The sequence below is a fragment of the Apteryx rowi genome, unplaced genomic scaffold (genome assembly GCF_003343035.1).
Source record: "Apteryx rowi isolate R43461 unplaced genomic scaffold, aptRow1 scaffold_38, whole genome shotgun sequence".
Taxonomy (NCBI): domain Eukaryota; kingdom Metazoa; phylum Chordata; class Aves; order Apterygiformes; family Apterygidae; genus Apteryx; species Apteryx rowi.
Genome location: NW_020450307.1, coordinates 2,917,804 through 2,941,533, shown reverse-complemented (window position 1 = coordinate 2,941,533; position 23,730 = coordinate 2,917,804). Strand labels below are relative to the sequence as shown.

The 23,730-nt window shown below is 52.9% G+C and overlaps 1 protein-coding gene across 1 annotated transcript in view; it reads right to left on the bottom strand.

The window, feature by feature from the left end:
• The window catches only part of SAMD11 (sterile alpha motif domain containing 11), a 130,465-nt gene that overhangs the window by 2,770 nt on the left and 103,965 nt on the right, over positions 1-23,730 (bottom strand). The window contains exons 7-12 of the mRNA XM_026074004.1: positions 23,529-23,676; positions 15,004-15,119; positions 14,550-14,628; positions 13,575-14,278; positions 6,257-6,381; positions 1,594-1,704 (exon numbers count right to left, since the gene is read on the bottom strand). Of these exons, the coding sequence (XP_025929789.1) occupies positions 1,594-1,704; positions 6,257-6,381; positions 13,575-14,278; positions 14,550-14,628; positions 15,004-15,119; positions 23,529-23,676 (1,283 nt within the window). The remainder of the gene's footprint in view (positions 1-1,593; positions 1,705-6,256; positions 6,382-13,574; positions 14,279-14,549; positions 14,629-15,003; positions 15,120-23,528; positions 23,677-23,730) is intronic.

The following is a 23,730-nucleotide window of genomic DNA, read 5'->3' as shown; positions in this document are numbered from 1 at the left end:
CCTGCCTTATTATAGAACTTTTAACACTATTGATTAAATTGAAGCAGGGTTTTTCTTGTTTCAGACTATATCTCATATTCCCCCACCAGATCTGATCTAAATATGTCTGTGAGCTATTTAGAGTTCTCTGTTTTTAAGAAACATAAGAGCTTTAGTTCCTACTGAATTAATCCACCGGGAACAATTGCCCACAGAACCTTTTTATTAGACCCCTCATAAACAGTGAGGGCTGTAGGGAAAGTAATAAAGTTGCTGTTATTGTTTTAACATAATATAACAAATGTACAGGTTGTAGGTTAGGGAAACTAAGCCAGAATAGTGACTATATGTGCAATGCATGTATGTGCATACACATTACTGTCATAATTCTTTGCATGACATAATCCCCTAGGGAATACAAAGGAACAGTCTGTTCTTGACATGTGTCAGAAGCTATTTTCTGATTCATTAAATGAAGAAGAAAAAAAAAAAAAAGAAACTAGTGGGGATGCTTTTCTCGATTTGAGTCCAACTAAGAGGAAGTGGAAGTCACGATGACCACGATTCCCAGTCAGAGAAGGTGGGAGAACACCAAAGGAATTTTAAGAAAGCAAACTTCTACTTTCAGAGAACTGGGAGCCAAGTAATGGGGAAAAACAAGTGTTTTGAGGAGGACTGGCATTTCTTTACAGAAACATCATTACTACAGGCACCAGCACAAACCAGTATGTTGAGGAGGAAATACAATCTTTTAAAAGCGAGAACTTGGCTAAATCATCAGAGGTAACTACACTGGAAGTAGAAACTGTATCAAAATACAAATGCAAATACAAATGACTAACACACACAAGCATTTTGGGGGCAGGAGGGGCATCAGCAAGACTGGTAAGATAAGACTAGCAAGAGCTAAAAACATTACAGAAGTCTATTAGTAGCACAGCGGAGAAAGGGAAGAGCTAGTCCATTACTCACTGTGGAGGGAAAGTAATCAACAGATGGTGCTCAGAAGTGTTAAATGCCATTTGTGCTTTATGCCTAGCTCAAAAGGAGATCTGCCAAGAGCCACCTAGTACAAGGAAAATGAGCGGCAAAAGGACATAAACCCAGTCTAGAAAAAGACATGGTTCCAGAGATGACTTTATCCAGCTCTTTAAGTACTCTGGGATGACTGTTTGCAGCGGATTTGAGAGCCTTGCCTTGTTTGTATACCTTCTCGGTCATTCATTCTTCCTAGCCTGTATTCATGGGAACTGCCTGAAGTTTCTATTCTAGGAGAAGCTGGTACATTTTAGGAGGTTCCTACTGCATCGCTGTTATTTCCTCTGCCCCTTGCCCTGACCTATCTGCTCCCGCACCCCAGGCAGAGAATAGAGTCCTTGTTTTCCTCTCTGAAAGAGTTATGTGACTGCCTTCACATAAGGATATGGAACAGTTTGGAGACCAGAAATATGGCCAAGCTTTCTTGAAACCAGAATTAAAAATAAATAAATAAAATTTTTAACAGTTATTGCTTGAGACATTATATTCAATAAACCAGTTCTCTTGACAGAGTTATTCCAGCTAGGGACAGCTTTAACGCATACCAATTGCTGCTACACAGAAAAGCTGTCCTACCTGTGACCTTATCTTCAGTGCCGGTCCCAGTTTCAGCCCCATATTGTTCAGTAAGTGCTCTTCTGTCAGGAGGGGCAGGGTCTCACCATCAATAGCCTGCTCTCGGAATACCTGCAAGAAACCAGAACACAGGGCCACACTTAGAAACGCCAGGGAGCTGCGTTAGAAAAGGTAACTAACCACATTGCCCTAAGCGCCTCGGTGATGGAGGCCCAATTATATGCATACGGTAGAGGTATGTACCATGCTGTATCCACAGTTAGGAGCCAACACATAAAAGGAGACACGTGAGAATGTGAATTACGGATGGTTGGTCCAGGTCAGGTATAGCATAACAACTTCTTTTATTTTAATGTTGGAGTGGGGAGTGAAGTTTTTCCCCTTTTCTGCGGGGAAGGTTGCCAAGTTCAGCAGCCTCCACACACTGACCTAAGTACATTATGAATAAACTCGGCTGCCAGAGTATGATAGCGGGTTTGAGAAAGAAGTGTGATGTGCCCAGGGCCCTATCTCAACTCCAAAAAGGGCAGAAGACAGACAAAAAAGATAAGAATCTAAATTTCGATAAATCCTAGCCCATTCATATTGCACAGCTATTTGGGAAAAGCTGACCAAGTAACCTTCAAAAGCATATTGGAGGCTTCAGTGAAGTAAATGCAGTTGAAACAGTTTCCAGGCAAAATACATAAACAGATCTGTGGATCACATTCTGCAGGTTAGATGGATTCATGTGCAAAGCTGAGTTTTGCACTTTTTTGATCCTTACGACCATTCCTAGAACATGTGAGCAGCCTGGAGAATGCACCCCATCATGCTGGTCGCCAGTGACGTCCAGAACACCATGGGCTCGGCAGGGACTAGCCCTCACCAGCCTGCTTTAGCACTAGGCCCTTTTTCCCAACACATCTAGCATGGACTAAGCAGTGCAGTTCACTATCTTGGCTGAGCTAGCCAAGAGGTACCACTGAACACGGCGTGATCCTTTGTGGCCAGTTTCCAATAACAATACAGCTATCTTATCCCTTTCCCTGGTAGTTGCGTGAAGCAGAATCATGTGCTGTGCTGTAGAAATGACAGCAGGGCTAGCATAGTCTATAAAATGGCAATTGTATATGAACACGTATTCTAATACATCCAGCCATGCAAAACTAAACCATTTTAACATCTTCCTAAGGGAGAAGAAGAAGAAAAAAAAAAAAAAAGCTTTGCCTCCATCTACCTCAAATGACAGGGTCATGCAGGCATGCAGGAGTTTTGCACCTAGTATGTGCTGTACTATAAAGGTTAAGGTCTGGATACATGGTCTTATTGCTCCATTCGTCATATATCGAGCAGGGCCGTACTTATACCAGTCTCCCCTGGGTGTTTATTTGGGAGATATGGGCTCAATACTTCAAGAGTAAACTGCCATCATTCAGCAATTTATCTAGCAGGCTCCCCTTGGTTATGGGACCTGGGAGAGGTCAGTCACATGCCTGTTTTTTCTTACTAAACAACACCTTCACTCCATAGGTGTTTTTTTTCCACACCATGGCTCACATTGGATGCTTGCCCAACTGAACTGCCTGCGGGGCCTGATCCTGTTCTGCCTCTCCATGCAGCAGCTTTTTCATAGCATTGCTTTTACTAAACAGTAAGGCAAGGGGAGTTCCCAGTTTACTGTAATGCCTTCTTTTTCAACAGCAGACCTTAGCCCAGAGCCATCCCTTTGGAGACGGGCAATGGCTGTTAGAGCTAAGGCAGCTGAGCTGTTGCAAGCCTTTTTTTATTGCTGGACTCCACCAGCAAAGCTGCTCATGACTGCAGCATGTGTTTCTGCTCTTTGACCTAGCAAAACTTAATATACTGATTTCTTTTCCTTCCTATGAAGCCAATATGGCAGGGAGCCAAAAGCCTCCTTTCACTCGGCACTAAAACCCTCCACAAAAAGCCTTGAGAGCAAAAGCATCCCCCTTGGGTGTCCCACAGGTCTTGATCCACTTCAGGGACAAAGTTGAATATTGTCAGGGGCTGAAAGCAGGAACGGCAACTTTGTTTTCATTAAAATTTTTTTTTTATTTGTCTGAAACGTGTTTCTAAATGCACAGCATACCACCAAGCTCTTGCTGGGTTTTCCTGGCAGGAGAATCCTGCAGGCCAGTGCCAGACCTCCCCGGCAGCTGTGGTTTTGGAGAAGAGAACACAGACAGCTCTGCAGTTCAGAGCCACAGACATGGGTCTCCCTTGCATATTGCTATTTTCACATAGTAAAAAAACCTGTTAAGCGTATAACCGTGGTGCATAAAAATGCATCATCCCTTAAGCCATGCACCCCCCTACCTAATGCAAGGCCACAGCAGGAGGCTGTTTACAGCAGCTCCTATTATCGTAAAATATTTTGTTTGCAAAGCACTGAGAGGATTGCTGAGCCTTTGTCTCAGCACGCTATTGATTTCTTCCCCCCACCTCAGTACACCAGGGGCTGGCATGGAAGGTGTAAATGGATGATCCTTCGGCAAGGTGTTTGTGTTAAAGATTTCTCCACATTTCCTACCAGTCCCAACATTCATAAGCTTCCAGGCAACTTCCTGAACTTCATTCATCAACATGGGAATGTGGACGAACTGCAACGTCACCAGTGCAATAGCCTGTTGTTTGAGGTGCGGGTAACGGAGCAGAATGTGGGCAGCTGCACATCTTTGGTTTTAGAGCCTTTTGCTTGAACTCTCTTATTCCTACCCAATAAATAATCATCAGCGCGTACTGCAGCCCACACCCAAACACTCCTGAGCCCTTCCCCTTTATCAGTCTCACTGACAGCAGCTCCTGAGCCCTTCTCTCTCGACACATGCACAGAGCTGCTATCTGCTCCCTCATCTTTTTCTAAACGCTTGTCCTGTCCCTCGCTCTCTCCACAACCAGAAGCCAACCCTTCTCTCGTTCGCACACCTGCACACCCAGTCACCCTGGTCCAAGCCTTTCTGTTCTCCCAAACCAACCGCAGCCTCTGTCATTCCTCCTGGGGAAGGTTACACATGCCCATCTTTGTCACAAGCACTCGCTTTCTTCAGTACTGCCTCTCACGTGCGTGCATGCACGCACAGCTGCTTGCTCCAGAGAAGCACCAGTTTTACAGGTGGCTTTAATGAAGCATGTCATGATGGGATTAACATCATGGTTAGTGGGCAAGGAAGGACAGACTTTGGATTGAAAGCCTCCTTTCATCCTACCACCTACAAGCCTACATCATCCTACCACCTGAGAGAGGTGCGAGGCAATTCCAAGTTTCCATAATGAAAAGTAAAATCCAGCTCCCAGCTTCCCCACCCTCTTTGGGATATTTTAGATCTTTTAACAGTAAAAACATGCACCTTTCCCCAAGGTGCACTACCACAATCAGCATAACCTAAGCCACGTACCTAGAGCCAGATATTCATACTGCTTTCCCAACAGCCAGACCCAGGAGGAGCTGGGATGCTGAGCTCCACCCTCCTCAAAGTGGCCAGGGGGCACAAGTTTGGGGAGAGGATGCTTGCCTAATGCTTTGAACCACAGCTGAACTGTGCCTACCAACTAAAACAGGGAGACATAGCTAGGGCTAAAGAGGGGGAGGAGGGAGGTTTTTGGAAATCAGCTTTCATCCAGCCCAGATGCAAAGGGACAGCTTTGCACTCCTCAGTTATCAGTCAGGAAAGCTCCTCTCTTGAAGTGGCATGTCTGCAAAGCTCAGCTCCTGCTCTCCTCCTCTTTAAAGGACTGTTCTCAGCCTAGGATGCATCTCTGCTGAAAGGCAGGATTGTCCTCAGCTTTGGCCCTTTGCCCCTCTATCTCTGCTGCTTTCGCTCCCTCCCTTCTCAGCACACTGTACCCGCTTTACACGGCTGTCCCAGACAGCTCGGGAATGCGCGTCTTCGCAGATGGTGCAGTCTCTCAATAGGGCATTTATAACGGCCTCCAGCAGATGCAGGAGCCAAAAACACAGGGCTGTTTTTTGTATTGAACCTCATGACCTCACACTGAGCAGGCTTTATAAACCCTCCGGTACTGAGGGATGCCTCAGTTCCGCTATAAAGAGCTCAAAAATCACAGTCATCTTCATTCTAAAGTACAAGCATGCAGGTCACTTTGACGCTCGAAGCCCGGCGCTCTCGGAGCCCTCCTCTGCCCCCCCAAGCTCCAGGCACAGCCAGGGAGCACAGCACCTCCCGCCCGCCCGGCTCGCTGGTGCTGCGAGCCACCCGCCTGCCCCGGGGCACCGCTGACAGCACATCCCTCGCGACAGCAGCTCGCACAAAGCCGCCCTTGAGTTCAGCTCCACGGTGGGGCACAGGCCGACGTCGGAAAACACGGGCGGGAAGGTGAGAGGCAAGTGAYGGGGAGCCGCTAATCACGCTCAGCCTTGCAACTCAGACTGCCAGCCTTGCCCACCCTGCGCTCTCCTTACCGCGACCTGCCTGCCAGGCCCACCGCACCTTTGGGGACTCCGCCGGCAGTCAAGCGGCTATTTTACAGTCCACTAGAAACACGAGAGCTACAGGTCCTGCAGGGACCTGAGAAATACCTTCTGCTGGCACGGACAGCGCGACTAAGACGGGCACAGATAGGAAGGAAAGAAGAGGTGCCTGCAGTTAGGAGATTCCTCCCACCTTTCCCCATGATGGTCTCAAGGCTGTCAGAGGTTTACCTGAGTGTACTCGGTGCAGCCAGACAAGTTGGACACAAAGCTACACACATCCTCCACTGTCCATTTGCTGATGTCTTCCAGCGCGGGGCTTTCCTCGCCATCCAAAAACAGACCTCCCATGGTGCCTGGATTGTTTGGAGTTGGGCGGTGGGAAGGAGGGGAGGAGAAAGAAACATAAATCATTAAAATCCCACACGGACAACAACTAGCCTGCAATCTGAATATTTTTCTCTAGCCACACATTCATCTTTAATGACCTGTCAGTTAAAGCACTGGGCAGGGTCAATTCACAGGCCTCTTCCTCCTGGAGGTCCCGAGCTTAGAAAGGGGGGTAGGGGAGAGGAAAAATCCTAGCTAATGCATTTCATGTGTTTAATGTTCTTCAGCTGCAGAGAGGAGACTGGGGGAGGGGAGAGAAAAGAAAAAACCCTGAAGGAGTGTTTCTCCACACGCACCGCAAAGCGGAAAACTCTGACTGCCCTGTGRGTTCCTTTCCCCCAGCCCTTCTCCCGGCTACGTGCTCGGAATGATAACAGGGCCCGGCACCTCTCCCTGGTGGCCCACTGCTCTGCCAGCGCGGAAGTCGCTGGAGAGCTTCTTGCTCTTCCCAAGCGTTCGTTGTCAGTCCACCCCGGCCTCAAGCATCCATTGGACCAGCCTGCCCCAACCCACCCGTTGCCTCCGAAAACACCACCCTCCACCCACCCCCGTGCAGGGACGGGGCACCTGGCGGTGGCGGGACGACCCCTGCCAGCCCCTGCGACGCTCCGAGGAGAGCGCAGCTCACACGTGTCATCCTCCGAAACGCAACGGCGGTTCAGGTCCCAGCCCTGTCAGCAGAGACGGAGGCGCTGGGAAAAGTGCCGCAGTCCCAGAGGGGCGGAAGAGATCCCCCCCGCTGCCTCGAGCCTCCCGGGCCTGACAGCACGGGGAGAAAACCAGACTGCAGCCGAGAGAGGAACTGCAGCCGAGCCACAGAGGATAAGAAACGACGCTGGGAAACGCCGGCCAGGTAACTCCCTTCCACTATAGCGTGCAAAGGGAAAACACGGAGACGGGTACTGAAGAGACCTTTTTCCAGAAAGCGCTGCTTAGAAAAAAAAAAGCATTATTAACTTGTGGAACTCGCTGCTACATGATATCACTTAGACTAAGAGATCAGAAGGACATTTAGAGGGATGTGAACACCCATGACTATACTAGGTAGAGTACGAGTTTATGAGGGACATAAACTGTTACGTTTCAGAGCATGAAGCAACAATTTACCAGAAGAAATATTTCTCCCAGGGGTCGATCATGACAAAATTATCTGTTCTGTAGGTTTGAGATTTTGCCCTGAGGCATTTGATCAGCGCCATGAACGCAACCCCTTGCTGTGACTGCTCTGCTCCTGCCCACAGCGGGTTGGACAGCACCTCTGCAAGCAACGACAAGATAAGGCGGGATGCAACAAAATCCTGGTGGGGAGCATAAGCCCAGCGAGCCACGAACGACCAGCGTCCTGGGGCAACGTCCAACAGGCCAAAGATGAGAGGTGCAGGCAGAGCCAACAGCAAAGTCGCATGCTGAGGACCCACTAGCTAGTTGGCAAAGCCACCAACGCACTCCAGTGTAACAGGAAAAAGAGAGGATTTATAGAGGAAGTTATCATGCCAGTGAGATGCTTTTAAAACAGCGGCAGTCTGCACAAGAAGCAGTCAGACGCTATGTCATCATTTCCACGACGTTTCTGCTCCTAGCTTGCTCCTTCCCCTCCTGCCCTGTCCCGAGCCTCACCCTCCCCTGTTCCCGAAGCTGCACCATCGCGTCCCTTCCAGCTACAGCCCTGCTCTCGGGCAAGGAGACAGCAACGCCTGCTTCGAGCAGCCCTGCGGCCTGAGCCCCTCTGCATTTCGCTGTTTGTAGGSTGAAGGCGCATCTCCCCGTGCAGCAGTCACACAAAGACCACCAGCCTCCTGCCAAGACAGGGCCGAGCAGTCATCGCTCGCAAACACGCCTAGTAAATGAGGACGATTTCACGTCTCTCCTCATGGGCGCAGGCCCAGTACAAACAGATGAATGCTGGATTCCAGCGCCGGAGTCTCCCCAGCGCTTGCCTGGAGCCGTGGGGAGGGACAGGAGCCCTCCAAGGCCTGCAGCCTCCACCGGTCCCTCTGGAGCAGGGCCGGAGCTGCCCATCGCTCTCCCGAGCCCAGTGAATAGCTGGGCTAGAACGAGCTTTTCCCAGCTAGAACGAGCTTCAGCTATTTTTGCACCTCTGGCAACAGCTGCAGAGAAGATGACTGGCTTCCCTGCGTGCTGGGTGACTGTCAGCACGAGAGGATAGCTGGAGGCAGAGGACGTCGCTGAAGAGCCAGTGAGCACTTCCCTTCTCCTCACCACCCCGGCTACCAGGCAGACAGACAGATGGACATGAGCCTTCACTTATTCCTATTGCATTCCCTACTCCATAAGACAAACTCCCAGCTGCTAATGCTAAAATTCACAAAACACTGAAACGGCTGAGGCCCGTTTTTTTTCTCCTTCTTTTGCCAGTCCTGGGGAGGTCTTTTCTTTCTTAAGTGGTGGGGGGAGGTAATTCTCTTTCTCCTTTTGGAAGAGTGGCTGCAGCCTGGTAAATAGAGGAAGTGAAACTGAACTCAATTATTCCAGGCACAGTCAATGTTCGGGCGAGACACCTCCATCTGCAGCCAGAGTAAGCGTCTCTGAGGGGATCTGACTGTAACAGCCAACTGCTTTAAAATTAGGTACTTCCTTATTCCAAAAGCAAGCCAAGGACTGAATTGCAGCAACACAGCGCTTGGGAATGAATTCTCCAGCCACCAGCCAGCTAGACCCATCCTCAGCCTTTATCGCAGCCTGCGCAGAGAGAAGCTGGTCAGTCACCACTGGTCCCTACCGGTGTGGACAGAAATCCAGTCCCGTCTGCTGCGTTCACGACTGGCACAGATGGGAGGAAAGGTGTAAGGCTTCCCTGTGGTCCCTCTCCTCTGCACGCGCTTGCAATTCTGGAAACCCACCAAACGCAGGCTCATTTGCAGCGTTACTGACATCACCAGCAGAGCTGGGCTAGCGACTGTTTCTCCTACACAAGTCTTTCTCCTTCTGTGGTTTTCTTTCATTTGCCTTTTCATGCCCCAGAAGAAAGGAAGGGGTGCACACAGACGCACGCACAGCAAGCCTGCTGTCTCCAAGAGTGAGGGCAAGACAGGTCCACTCTATGGGAACAAGAAGTATTTTCCACGTACCCGCACAGAAATACAATATGGCCAAAATATTTATCTCAGAGAGTTTGTTTTCCCTTCCCATTTATACCAGGAAAAGACAGACACGGACTTGTGGAAACGGTCTTGGGAGGGGGAAGGTAAATACCAATGCTTTGGGCTCTCTCCTGTTAGCAGTTTCTGTAGCACYGAAGTTAAGAGGTAGAGGGTGGAAACCTATTTCTACCGAAATCAGTGGCAAAACACCTCTGTTCTCGGCAGAAAGGCCCAAAATCTCACTGCGACTGCAGAGGAGCTCGGCATTAGTAGCTCCAGAGTCTCAGTCACCGTCCTGCGTGCTCAGCACCCCTGAAACAGGGATACCGGAGCCCAGTGTCCAGGCGTGCCCTCCCGCCCCTCTGCTCCCGCTCCAGCTCTGCCACCAGAAGCCTGTCAGGTCAATGCGGGAACACCAGGAACTCCCCCAGGAAGGGCTCGGCGGGAGGACGCCCTAGCCGGTTCCTCTGGCCTCAGCACGAACTGATTTTGCAGCTAGCACAGGGCCAGCCCTCAGCACACAGCGTCCAGTCACTGGCCCTTTCTAACCCTGAAGGCCCTGGAGAAGAAGGGCTGCTGTCCTTCCTCCCCTCCCTCCCTCCCCAGAAAGACACCGCACCTCCCGCTCCATCTCTGTGCACGGCTGCACCCGCTCACCACTGCTCTGGCAGGTTGAAGAATGATAACAAATAGATGCCAAGTGGCTGTAAGGAATGCACCTTTTATTATAATAATGGCATGTCACTGGATCCCGCCGGACTGCGAGGATGGATAAAGGGCAGCAGCCATTGCCTGCGAGCCTCCTCTGTCTCGCTCTGTGATAAATGACGGTCCGAGGGACCGGTAATGGATTACAGAGCATTTCACCAGCTGGGGCCCAGCATGGAGGCACTGAAAAGAATTCATCGTCCCAGGCTGGTGTCTTGCAGACAGGTGTCCACGTAAAGGCCCTCACCACCCACACCACAATCCATTTACAACTTTTCTCCCTTCTCCCGACGTCTGGCTGCTTCAGAAGAGAAGCCAGAGGCTGAACGGGTCTGGGAGAGCAGCCCTTCTGGCCATCCCGGCAAGGGAGACGTCTGCTGCGATTCAAGCAGACGTGCTGCAATGGGGCTGTCTCTGCTGCACGGAGACACGCAAGTTCTTGCTCCTGGCATCACACAAGACAGTCTAGGTGCCTACTGGGAGCCCAGAGCACAACGCAAACCCACTGGGACGCCAGCCCACCTACGGGGTTTAACCAGTTTTGCTACCGCTTTGTAACACCTCTCCCGCCCCTCCCCATGCACGCGCTCCCTCCTTCCTGCGCACCAGAGCGCGCAGGTCAGGGAGCGGCGCTGCAAGGCTCGCGTTAATAGCTCTCCAGGCTACAGATCAATAGAAGGATTTTAGCCTCCTGCACACTCCATCCTTCACCTTTTCCAAAGGACAGGGCTGGAGGAGGGCGGCGGGAGGGGGGAGCAGGCTGCTGAAACCTTGACGAGATGAGGTCATCGAGCAGCCGCCGGATCCCCAGAAGGCCGCTCAGGGAATCGACCCAGCTCGTCAATATTCAACCCACTGGGGACAGAAAACAGCTCTCTGCCTCCAAAGGAGGAGCCTTCCCTTGCCGGAAGCCCAGAGGAGCTGCCTGAAATCCAGTGGTCATTCTCAGCCAGTCGCTCCTCTCCTCTCCTCCCTCCGTCTCCTCCTTTTGGCCTGCCGTGTCACCTGCCTTGGTTAGGTGGTTACCTTACAACATCGGCCTCGAGCGAGCGCACAGCACAACGTCAGGACCACCCAGGCCAGAAGAGCGGCCCTTGCACAAAAAACAATTAAGGAAATAATCTGGCACCGGGGGAGGGACGGATGCAGTTCTGTCTGTCTGTCGTCAGGCAGTTTGCATTCTCCGAGGGCCAAAGCAGCACATTTTCGGTTGCGCACCTTACCCCAGCACAGCCCAGGACACCGGCAGCATTTGGATCAGTGCAGCCCTCAGTATTTCGGTCGCTGAGCTCTCTTCCCAGCTCCCCTCTCAAGCTGCTGCGCTGCTCTGGACAAGGCGCGCTGCCTTCCCACGCCTCTGTCTCAGCCGAGAGCTTTTTCTGCGGAGCCGTACGGTGCCTAGCATAAGGGGGCCCAAACTTAGTGCTCTCCCACAAACAAGCGGCATTAACGATGACAACAACGCGGGAAGCTAGCTGAAAGCCAAAGAACGCTCGGAGAAGGACCGACAGCCCTGCAGCAGGCTCCACAAATCAGAAGCGCCCTGGACCCGGCAGTGAAACACAGCCCTGATCTTTGCCGAGGCCTCAAGACACCATCGTGATATAAATTTGAAGTGATAATAATAAATGGCCTATTATAGTAACTCGCGCATTGCTGGGGGAGGGAGGAAACCCACCTACAATCCGGCCTCCCTACGGAGCCTCGCAGAGATGATCGAGCATCACAGAGCCCTGCGCTTCCCTTTTTAATGGCCGGGAGAGAAAGCCTCCTGCGAGGAAGCCTCGGCAGCCCAAGGCAGCAGGAATATTTATCACGYTGGCCACCTGCCTGTCACAGAAAAATCGCTTCCTCCCTCCTGGTTGGAAGGCAGCTCTAATGAGCGATGGGCAGCCGTGCTCACGACCGCAGCAGCTCTTTGCATAGCAAAGAGGCAGCCTCGGCGACCCACACGCCGTGCCCCCCCTCCGCCCTCCTCCACATGGTAGAAGGTCCTACCTCCTGCTAATTGCTCAGCTATGTAATTAGCTTGGGCAGCTTTTGGCTCTCGGCTAGCGCAGCAGGGCTGCCACCCTGCTCTGCCCACAGGAGACCCCGGGCAGACCAGCTATCGGGGTGTGAAACCCCACTTCGCGCTCTCTGTGCTCGCTGCTCCCATCCGGCTCCAGCTGCGCCTGTCCTCAGTGTCCGTCTCCGTGCCCGAGGGACCGCACCGCTGCGGACCGCAGACCGCTGGCAACGACCTCCCTGCCTGCCAGCACCATCCAGCGGGCCCCAACCCAGCTCCTAGTGCCCCCGCAGAGCGCGAAGTGCACCACAGGTAGGGGAAGCAGTCCGTCTCCCTCTGCCGAGCCTGGACAAGGACAAGCACCAGGGCCGTGCCACGTCCGGGCTGAGGCTTCTCGGGGGGCACGTGGCCTCTACCCCTGGAGCGCCCCCACCAAAGCCTCCAGTTACCACTTTACCTCCGGCTGATGCTTCCCTGATACACAAGGAAGAGAGACACAGCAGTGCTAAGAGCACAGGGCAGCCAAGACGTGCAAGGCACTGCCAGGGAACTCTGACACCCCCTCCCAAAGGTGCCATCTCACATGCTGCGCTGGGAATGTCCCAGATGTGACACCGAGCTGGGAGGAAAATACTGCAACTCTAATTCTTCGTTTCCTTCCCCTCAAACCATGGCAATGTAAAGAAGGAGAAGAGAGCGTGCAGTAACCAGACGGCCACTCTCCTGCCCTGCACATCCCCGGTGCCGCCCGCACCGTTCCTCAGCCGCACTGCAAGCCTGCGGCCTCTGCCTGCCCAGGGCACAGCCAGGCTGCCCCGGGAAGCTCTTCTGCCTTTCCTCTGTCCTGCTATACCAGGGCGTTTCTCTCCAGCCTGGTCCCTCCAGTCCCCACTGCTTGGAAATCACACGAGCACAGCCCAGCAGACACAACAGCTTTTCAAGCCACCCTTCCAGATATAACATTTCTGGCTCTTCGCTTTGCAGGGCAGCCCCTTGCAGCCATTAATAATTTTTGCTGCCTCTCCCTGAAGGCCCCTATAGTTCACAGGTATCTCTCTTGAGACACAGCATCCAGAGAAGGTCTAAGCAATTCTAAGATCCCTTAATCCATCACATCGGCCTCTCCCTTCTCATGGGCTTGGCACTCTTTATGGCTCTTGATTTCCTTCATTTCAAATGGAGTCCTTTATAGTAAATAAAAGGTGGTGCTCGGTCCCCCCAGAGAAAGACGACCTACAACAGCGCCGCAGACCAGCGGGTGGGAAGAGTCCCACTTTCAGCACACTGCAAAACACGTTGCTGCTCCAGCCAGTAACTCAGCGACGGCCCCCCATGTACCCACCTGCATGGAAGTACGGGCTCATCGTGTAAGGGAATCCAAAGGGCAGTGGCTGAGGTGGTGGGATGGAGGCTGGCGGGAGGTATTTCACCTCATTTTTGTTGATGCCTGGGCCAAGCAAGTGGCTGGGGGACTCGGCGCTTGAGGAGCTGCAGGGAGCGTTTTGGCCAGCAGCCACTTCACCCAGCTCCTTGGCCCCCTCGCAGACTTTGCCTGTCTCTTTGCACTCCTTAAGCTCAGCGGCCGAGCTGCTGCTCTCAGCCTTCAGGCTCTCCGGCTTCTCGTCGCTCACGTCTGCGTCGCTCTCAGAGTCCTTCATCTCCTCGTCGTTACAGTCTGGCGCCCCATCCCGCACCCGGGGCTCCGCCAGCTCCTTGGCCTCGCTCAGCCCTTGCGGCTCGGCGCGGTGGTGCGCCGATTTGCGGCTGCCCCGCCGAGGCTGCTCCTTGGGCGGCGTGGCGCTGCTGGGGACGCCGGGGTTGAGGGAGAGCAGGGGCGTGTTGTTGTGCCGCAGCACCAGCATGGCGTTCCTCCGGGACAGCTCCTCCCGCAGCGGGTGACCCTCGGGGATGTCGTGCACGTTGCGCAGGGCCGGGTGATCCGGGGGCAAGCCCGGGTGCAGGCTCAGCGGATCGCTGGCCAGTAGCCTTTGCCTGTGCAGGTTCTCCAGCTCCTTCTGGCGGATGATCTCAGCCGACATCTCCAATCTAAACGGGAGAGACAGGGAGGGAACATCACTGGGGAGGCTCTGGGAGTGACTCACTATCCCCCACCCATGCTGAAGCAGAGCTTGCAGGACCAACGTACGGTCTCCACATTCTTATGTATTTTCCACTCTTGGACACTGCCCTGTCCTTTGTGCACAGCTCATGCAACACAGCACTCCACAATACTCTGTCTGCTCCTAGAAAACGGAAGGAAAAATCCAACCCAAACCCGGGCAGGCTTAGAGGCAGGAAAGACCCCCACATTCTTTACCTTGCCAGGTTTTGCTTTCGTAGCATCTCCTGCTGCCGTGCAAACATCTCCGCTTGTGCTGGCTGTAGGAACCCATAACCTGGGGAAGGACAAAATAATAACATGGGGTTATTCGTGCCAGCACGCACTCCTTGCTAACTCAGGGACAGCTCTCCAGAGGACTAGCTGAGCAGGAAAGGGCAGTTGTGAGCACATCTGTTCCTCCCACTCCCAAGGCAGTGCAGCCTGCCACTGAACCACCGTTCCAGGGAGGCGGACGGGGAGCAGAAGAGAAAAGGCAGCCAAGGCAGCCTGCTCCGACCACTGCAAAACACAGGTGAGCAGAACAACAGTGATGGGGAAACAGAAAACCTGCAGCCGGGCTGCTTGGCTGAAGGAAAGTTTGTCGCTGCCAGCACCTTCTCTCTACCCACTCCCCCGGACTGGCTGCGAGCACGTCTCCTTACGCACTCACCTGGTGTCTGGCACAGAGCTGAAGGCACCCCAAGGAAAGGAGGTCTCAAGTGGGGCCCCAGAGCAATATGGGGCGCATTCTGAGGTGAAAGCAGAGGTGGCGGGTGGGATATCTCCCTGCAGAAATCAGAAAAGAAATTAATGTTGAAAATCTGGAGGCTCCATTAACAGGATCGGAAAGTCCTGGCTCAGCAAGAACATCCTTTCTACAGATGACCTGAGTTTGACACGGGGGTCTGTTCTGATATAAAAAGATGTCTGATCATCCATACGCCAGACTTGAAAAAGGGGAGAGAAAAAAAGAAAAGACGCAGAGCCAGAAGGGGAAGAAAGCAGCCAGGACCCTAAAGATCCCACTTACCTCCCATCCTCCTGTTCTGACATATTTGTTTCTGGGGCCTTTCACCTAGGCTCTTCGAAGGGGCTGTGGCTGCTGAGGGCTAGCAAAGGCAACGCTGATGATCCTTGTGTTTGCCTTTCCCCCCCCCCCCCCCAAAAAGCCTGAGTTTTTATCTCCGCTACCTTCCAACAGAAAAGGCATGTTATATTTTGGGAGCTGGAGAGAGGGTCTGTGCGGACTGGAAGGCCTCGCTGGCAGGCCTTGCAAAGATCACTGTCCTGGCTGGGGCAGGGGGTGAGCTTCAATTCCGGAAAGCAAAGTGGTCTGCGAGGCAGAGAGGGACACAGGAGGGATGGGGAGGGCGATGAAGCGCAGCAGGAAGCGCCACGGGGCCAGCGCTGGAGTTAGTGACGTTGACCAGAAGAGGCACAGGGGATGCAAGGTGACGCGTAAGCTGGAGGAGGCAGGTTCGAGGGGTGGGCAAGAGGACAGTGCCCGGAAGCAAAGCAGGTAGGAGCTTGCTTGCAGAAAAAAAGAAAAGAATATGCAGGAAGGGAAGAGGAGCCAAGGTCTCTTCCATTAGTCAAACCTGCCCTGGGAGCCTGCAAGCAAATCTCTGCTTTCCGGCTGCATGTCTCTTAATTCCTTTTGATAGCCACTTACAACATTATTACCTTCACCAGGGCATCTAGAGGCAAAGCCAAGTGCTGTGCCGTTTATTTTCATTTTACGATGTCTCCCTATAAAACCTGCTTCAGGAGAGACTGGAGGGCAAGAAAGAGGGAGGAGCAAGAAGGTGCCTGTGACTGTGCAGGATGCAGACTATACACACAACCGCGGTCCTTCCATCAGCCTAGGGTGCGTGGGTGTGGGATAATGGGAGAATCCCCGCTCTCCATGCTCCCACCCCACACAGCTGAGGATGGATTACCACTGTGGGTCACGAAGAGCCAGACAAGAACCATTTTGGGACAAGGGTAGGAAAATAGCTCCATACAACACCAGGTTTTCAGCAATCATTGCAAGGAAAGGATTCCCGCCCTTTCCCTAGATCTTCCTGGAATAATTTTATCTTCATTCTGTGCAACAGCCACAACAAAATGCTGCTACACACCGATCCACAGCACAGAATGGGCTGAAATTCCTCCTTCTCCCTGCCCCTGCCCATCTGCCTGTCTCTGCCTCCCCCTTCCCGTCTGTCTCTATTCTCCTTCTCCCCTTCCTCTGACTGTCTCCATCTCTCCTTTTCGCCTCCTTCCTCCCCTAGCTCTCCTCTAAACTAATTGCACAGCTCGCTGTGTCTGGAGGAGAGCCACAGATCGATCCGTCGCTGTTGAAATGTTAATGCTAATCGTATAACCGCTCCGCCAGCACCTCGCACTTCAGTGGCAGCTCCAATTAATCTCAGGTAACGCAGCGCGTGACCTTCGGCTCGGAGCCGGGGCAGCAGCCAAGCGATGCTTATGTAATTACACCATGAAGTGTGTAATCACCTGCCCTAATCCCCGAGGCCTCACAATTAGCCGAGGCCTCGGTCGCTGGGCTGCCAAGTGCTTTGCCACCCTGGACAGCCTGCAGATGAATAACGGACAATTAAAGCGGCATGACGGGGGCTAGGAGGTGTCCGTTCGATCGTAATTAGCTGTAATCATGGGGAGACGAGCCTGGCAGACGTGCTGTTCGTTTTATAAGAAGCAATTTAGGAAATCAAGTCGCTTTTAACCATTGCACGGCCAGGCAAGCAGTGGCCATGTCCCCCCTGCCTTTTACAAATGCAGAAAAGGGGATTCTGTAAGAGAGCGAACGATGCACAGAAGCCCCAGGTGCAGGCTGCACACAGAGAGCTCAGAAGGAAATACTAAAAACAAAGAAGGCCTCTTGGTTTTCACCAAGAAGAGAAAACCTGTGCTCAGGAAGCATGCAGTTCGATGGGGCTCAGGACTGGGCACTAGAAAAATAAAAGGTTATCACTTTGGTGGCAGCACAGTGTTAATCAGAGCCTATTTTTATGCTTTAATGTTGCACTACAGGGCCTAATTCTATCCCTAAGGAACTCACATCTCCTCAAGACCCTGCAGTTGATTCCCTCTGTCCTCTCATCACAGCTGTGCGACTGAGCCAACCTCCCTGCCGTTCAAGGCCAGGGATCAGCTCACACTTTGGACTGGCAAATGAGTGATGCGCCAGCTCGGGAAGGGGTGAAGGTGGGAGAAAGCAGTCGCTGATCGCACTGCCACACACATGGCAGGCATGGCAGGTTAAACACGCAACCCATGCTGGGGTTAAGTCCAAAGGTTTGGAAAACTCAGAGAGACGCATTTATACATGCTGTCATCATGCCAGCCTGACACAGCTGCAAGGCAAGATGCAAACCAGACCACACAGAGACCCCAGAGCAAAGCTGGAGCTCTCCACCAGAAATGCACGTAGGACAAAGCTGCTCAGCGAGGCCGGAGAGACGGGGTGAGCTGCAGGTCCCACGACTGGCACTGTTAAGACCTGTGGAGTCTGCAGCTTGGAGCCAGAGCAGGGAAGCTACATATGGCCAAACACGAAGAAATCACTGCTGCTCTCCCGCCATCCCCCTAGTGCTCAGCATCAGCCCCCAGCAGCGGATGGCTCAGAAGAAAGCAGCCACGCTCATCAGCCCCCTCTGCACTGGCATTTGGGAGACAAGGGACTCTTCTCCCTGCAGACAGACCGGTACTCCCTGGCTCATCCCGCGCAGCCCCGAGGAGCAGCGAGCCACACCGCCCGCGTTAGCAGCAAGGGCTGGCGTCCCACAACCCCAGTCTCCTGGCTGCCCAGGCAAGGAGCTTGCTGGAGCCTGCCACTGCTCCCTTCCAGCCCATCTGCCTGCATCCTTGGCACGGAAACCTGGCACGGGAGGGAGGGAGTGCGAYCGGATCAAGTCCTGATATGGAGCTGGGAAACCCTCACCTGCTGCAGACACAGCCAATCGCTTCCAAGCAAGCTTGGAAATTAACTGGCAACCCCGGAGCAAAAAGCCCCAGAGACCGTAACAGAGTCTACCACGCTTTTAGACCGACGGGCCTCACAACACAAACCCTTGGGTACTTTCTCAGGTAGGTATCAGCCTTCACCTCCCTTTTAATGTACCTTCCTCCTCTTCTTCCAGCTCCCCGAGTAAGGGCTGAATTACAGCCCCATACTCCGAGAACCGATCTATCCCGCGGCAATTACAGCTGATAAGCCCTGTCCCTGCCTTGCAGAGAGCCCTTCCGTGAATGCTACTGCATCTTCCTCCCCCCCCCTTTTTTTTTTTTTTAATATGCCAGCTGGAGGCTTGTGAGCAGGGTATTAGGGGATTTGCACCGCATGCTGCTAAATTTGATATGTCCTTTAACAGGAGACAAATGGTTCACAAGGCTTAAAAAGTATTGACTTTTCTTTAACAATAAGCGCTAATGGCCTTCAAATAATCAATATTTAAAGTCATTATGGGGTTACACATTATACTGTTAAAATCAAGCCTCTCACTTTAACCCCATCATATCCTCCCAAGCCCAGAGCAGCGCTCTCCCAGCACGCTCCAAGCTCYAAAGGCAGGCTCTGAGCAGAGGCTGTGACTGGGGATGTGTGAGAGGGTCAGGAAATGAAGATTGAAACCGGCAAGGCATGGAAATAAATTTAGAACGGATGGAAGAAGGGGAGAAAAGGAATGCATGAGAGCCCTGATTTCTTCTGCTTTGCATTTGATAGGAAGAGACAATTCAAACCTGAGGTAACAGGCAAGCAGCACACAGCTCCTTGCTGGTTCGCCATCCATAGACACTGTTTGTGCCAGGAAGGGAAACTAAATAAAATGAAAGGGCTTTCTAAAAACGCTATTTGGGATTTCCAGGCACAAAGAGACAGTAAGTAACTGCGCTGCCCTTGTGGGACAGTGACTAGGCCTGGACCCATAGAGGGCCTGGTTTATGCCGGGGGAAATCTCTCCGTCAGAATCCAAACCGGAGTTAAAACCAAATTAGTCAAATGAGATCAAGCTCTGACTGCTGCTCTGCATGACACTCACCCAGCTGGGATCTGGGGAGCAACCCAGGGCAAAAAACAGAGAAAGATGGACGCAGCATTTAGAGCAAAGAAGGGGATGTGAGGCTGGTGTAGGTAAGTGTGGGAGAGAGAAGGTGTCCAGAATGTGTGCAATGCCTTCTATTTTCAGGGTATAAATGTTTTTCCCTGAAGGGGGGTGAATGCTAGTCTCCCCTGGGCTTCACACACATCAGGCCTGCTTTGGCGAGAAGCAGGGTCTGTTCAGCTCGAGGTCTACAGCACAAACAGAACCGAGTTCGTCAGCACGCCCATGGGACGAGCACCTTGGGTAAGACCATGCCTGGCCACCTGACTCTGGAAAAAACAAGTACATGCCAACAGGCTTCGAACAGGGAGAGCAGGATCCGAACAACCCTGCACCTCTGCAGGGCTCAGCCACCTGCTGGTTCTACACGAGACAGAGCAGCTTGGAGATGGGAAGTGCTCCACGCTGGAGTTGTTAGAGTGATACTGTTGTACCCTTTCCTCTTCCAAGTCTTTTTAAAACCCTGGACTCAACAGTCTTTTCAAACGAACCACTGGGTCCTGGCACTCTCTAATCCAGTCTGAACCAATCTCGAGAAGGATCTAGGAAACCAAAACCATGAAACCAAATGGATTCTCAAGCCAGTAGCTTAAGTCTACTTCCGGCCAGAAACACCTTTTGTGAGGCGCAACAGTTTTACTAACTCTCTTTGACAGAGGAGGAAGCYGGAGCAGAGAGGTGAAGGGACCATGACTCTGCTCAAGGAACCTTGGGACCCGGTCACTGAAAAAGCACATTTAGTGGGTCTGTGTGCACACACGTGTGCGTATCACCCCCTTCAGGGCCAACCTTGCACTAATGTCATCATTTTTTGTTTGTTTATTGTTTGTTTTGCCTGCTTTTGACCAGTAAAGATAAATGCTAACTAGTTGGCAAAAATAWGGACACACCAATCTTCCCAGGTGTTCAATCACCTCCCACTCCCTTCGCTCCAAGGAATTGGAAAGCTGTATGTACAGTTCCCACCAGCAGACAAGGTCTCCACATTCCTGTCTCTGCTAGGAAGCGGCACCACCCTGGTAAATAAACCTGGGTCACCAGTGTGGGTTTTTCGCCCTTGCTTTGCTAGAYGCAATGGCTGGAGTACAGAGTGGCTAATTATTCTTGCCCACGAAGCTGCGGCACTTGAGAGCTGACCTGATCCCCACAGAGCTCCCGATAGGAAGCTGAAATGGAATTTTAACACCATGCCAAACAGCTCACATCCCCCTGCAATCATGCATTATTACCTCTGCTCCCGGGAAAGGCGATGCCATAAATCTACCTACAGTTTGCCTACTTACACGAGCCAGATTTCTTCATTTCCTCCTCCTTTGTCAGTGCCTACCTAAACCTTTTAAAATTTCCTCACCTTCATAATAAACGTGCACAAAGGCTGCTTTGATTTACCTTGTTGACAAAGACCATGGCAGCCAAATACAAAACCCAAGGCTAATAGCAACAGGGAGAAGGGAAGAGAGAAATTAACCCAAAGAGCGCTTTACCGCTTTGCAACACATGGCCGTAGCTTCTCATGGCATGCCTAAAAACCTTTGTGGTGCTCTGGCAAAACAGCAAGAACCAGTTTGCATGTGACAGCTCCAACCAGGCCTTTATGAGCGAGAGCAGAGTGATACAGGCTGACCCTTAGTGACATTCAGGTGACTGCAGGTCTCTGGGGAGAAATAACAATCATGCTAACTAACGTCAAGCAGACTTGCTAAGTCATGACCACGGGGCATACTCGTAGCTTCCCGTTTCCCAGCAGGACGTCTCGGCTCTCCTAACTGAGGATTATCATACTGGAGAGTGCGGCCAAGGAGGTAGGCCATGCAGGGAAGCAGCCTTCTCACACCCTCTTTGGGTAGGGCATGGCTGCAGAAGAGCGATCAGTTTGTTCCACCGTGTCTTGGCACAGAGGAAGAAGGAAGCACAGGAGGTGCCCAGCCAGGTCCACCAAGGCAATGTTTCACACGGTTTGTCTCAGAGCTCCTTGGAGATTACTCTACCCAGGCATTTAGGGCAGTTCCTGTATGTGCGGCCCAGTGGGGAAACAAAACCAGGGCTGAAAACACGCTATAGGCCTTGTTTCACTCTCTGCAGGCTGTTGCACAGAAACAAGGCCACAGAGCACATACAGCTTCTCTGCTTTGTTTTGTTCCCACCAGAGCCAAGGACTGGTCTTGCTTATATGCAGATAGCTAGACCCCTACAAGGAGGTGCAAACACCCTCACTCCCTGCAACACGTCACATTACACTGCTCCTTGAACCGAGGTGTTCAAAGGCCTTCCCAAGCAGAGAGCACGACTCGCTTTCAAAATGAGAACCCCTGTCGCAGCGCAGCAAGGGAAACTGAGGCACAGAGCGACTCTTGCAGACTTAACCCAAGGTCCCACAGACGTTTCTCTCAACATCAAAGGTAGGCTGTGTCCCTGCATGTTCTCTCCCCACCGCCTGCCTTGCCGGGATTCCCCCCACCCCGACTCATATCAGTGTAACTATTTGCGGGTCCCACTTGGATAACTGAATCAGGATTAAAAGTAGTGGTCTCTTCCAGCCTTAAGTCCTGGCCTTCAGTCGCCGTCCCCTGAGCCAGCTGGTAACTTCCCTCCCCATCCCACAACCGAGGAGGAACACAAGCCCTACCTCCAGCCCCTGCTCAGGCTGCTAGATAACACCCTCTTCCCAAAAGGTTTAACGCTTTCTGGCCTAGCCTAGCTTCGTTAGCTGGAGCGCCCGTCYGGCAGCGAGCGGCACATACCTCTGGATGCGATACATATCTCATTTGTTTTCAGTTCTCCCCTCCTGTGCGCAGCACCTCCTCATAAGCAACCTCCACCCTTCCGTACATGCTTTCGCAGCCAAGCCTCCGGCTGGCCTGGCGCTTCTCCAGGCCACACATAGCTGGAGAAATTTTCCTGACGACTGGCTACACTGAAACTCATCTATCTCCGCATTCCTGACAGGTCTGCCTACAATCCACACGGGCCGCATTGGATTTTATTAGGTGGGTTAGCCAAAGTACACCCTGTAGGAAAAAGGTTTACCAGGATTGCCCAGCCCCTACCCGCTGCACACCTATTGGTCAGAAAGAGGGAAAAACAGATGGATCTCCAAGGCTATAAAGCGGAGAAAAAAAGCTCCAGATTCAACATGTACATATACATGCTGAGAATTAGCATTCCAGCCTGCCATGCATCCCAAGACAAAAGCCAAAGAAGTTTTGATACTGGAGCCTTCCATGACTTGTCCCATGATACCCAAAGGCTTTACATCCCCTAACAGCCAGACCCTTTTCCGCTTCTTCTATCCTCTGCTATCCTTGCCAGAAATGCATGCAGCTTTAATTTATTTTCCCTGCAAAGTTCCTGATTGCAGAGGCAATGGCTTAGGGCACAAAGCAAGACACATGAGCTAGAATTTCCTGGGAGGCAGTGAAGTCAGCTTTCCACCCCTCCTGTCAGTGGAAAGGGGAAGCCTCAGCTCCCTCTTTCTCAAAAAAGAAAACTTCTTGCTCTATTCCATGTCAGGGCATTTGTTCTCTCTTGTTCTTACGTAGGGAAGCTATAAAACGCTAACTTAAACAGCTTAATTTGCTCCGTACCAAAGGATGGATTAGAGCCTAGCATCTACTCTAGAGATCTAAGGCAGAACTGAGCCCCCACCAGCGAGTCAGTTGTGAACCTGGACCGAAACGCACGCGTGCACAAGCCCGGACGGGCCCCCTTCGCGCACACACGCCCCAGCATGGGGCAGGCACACGCGCGAAGCCGCGCTTKGGCACCTGTGCAATGCGCAGGGGTGCAAACGTCCGGGGAGGCACGAAGGGGCCTTGCTGGGGCACATCCGCGCGCCTCCAGGGAACCCCCAGCCCCTACCCGGAGCGCCCCTCCAGGCTTGCTCCGAGGCTGCGCGGTGGCCCGCGCCCCCCCCCCCCCGGAGAGGGGGCTCCCATGCAGCGACCCCGCCGCTGGAAGGGCTGCCCGGGCCCCCCGGCCCCCCCGGCCCGATGCCACCGCGGCCGGCGCAAACCCCGCCCCGGGGCGGGGGGAGCCGCGGCAGCCGGTCCCGGCCCCGTCCCCCGCGGAGCCGCCCCCGCCGTACCTCTCGGGGAAGTGGGTGTCCCTGTGCTGGGGAAGGCCCTGCTTCCTCCGCTGGCTGGAAGAGTTGCTGGCCGAGGGGATGTGCGCTTCCATCGCGCCGGGGTTGCGCGCCGCCGCCGCCGCCGCCTCTTGCCGCGCCCGGAGCAGATCTGCGGAGAGCGAAGGGATGAGCCGCAGCCCCGCGCCGGCCCCGCCGCCCCCGC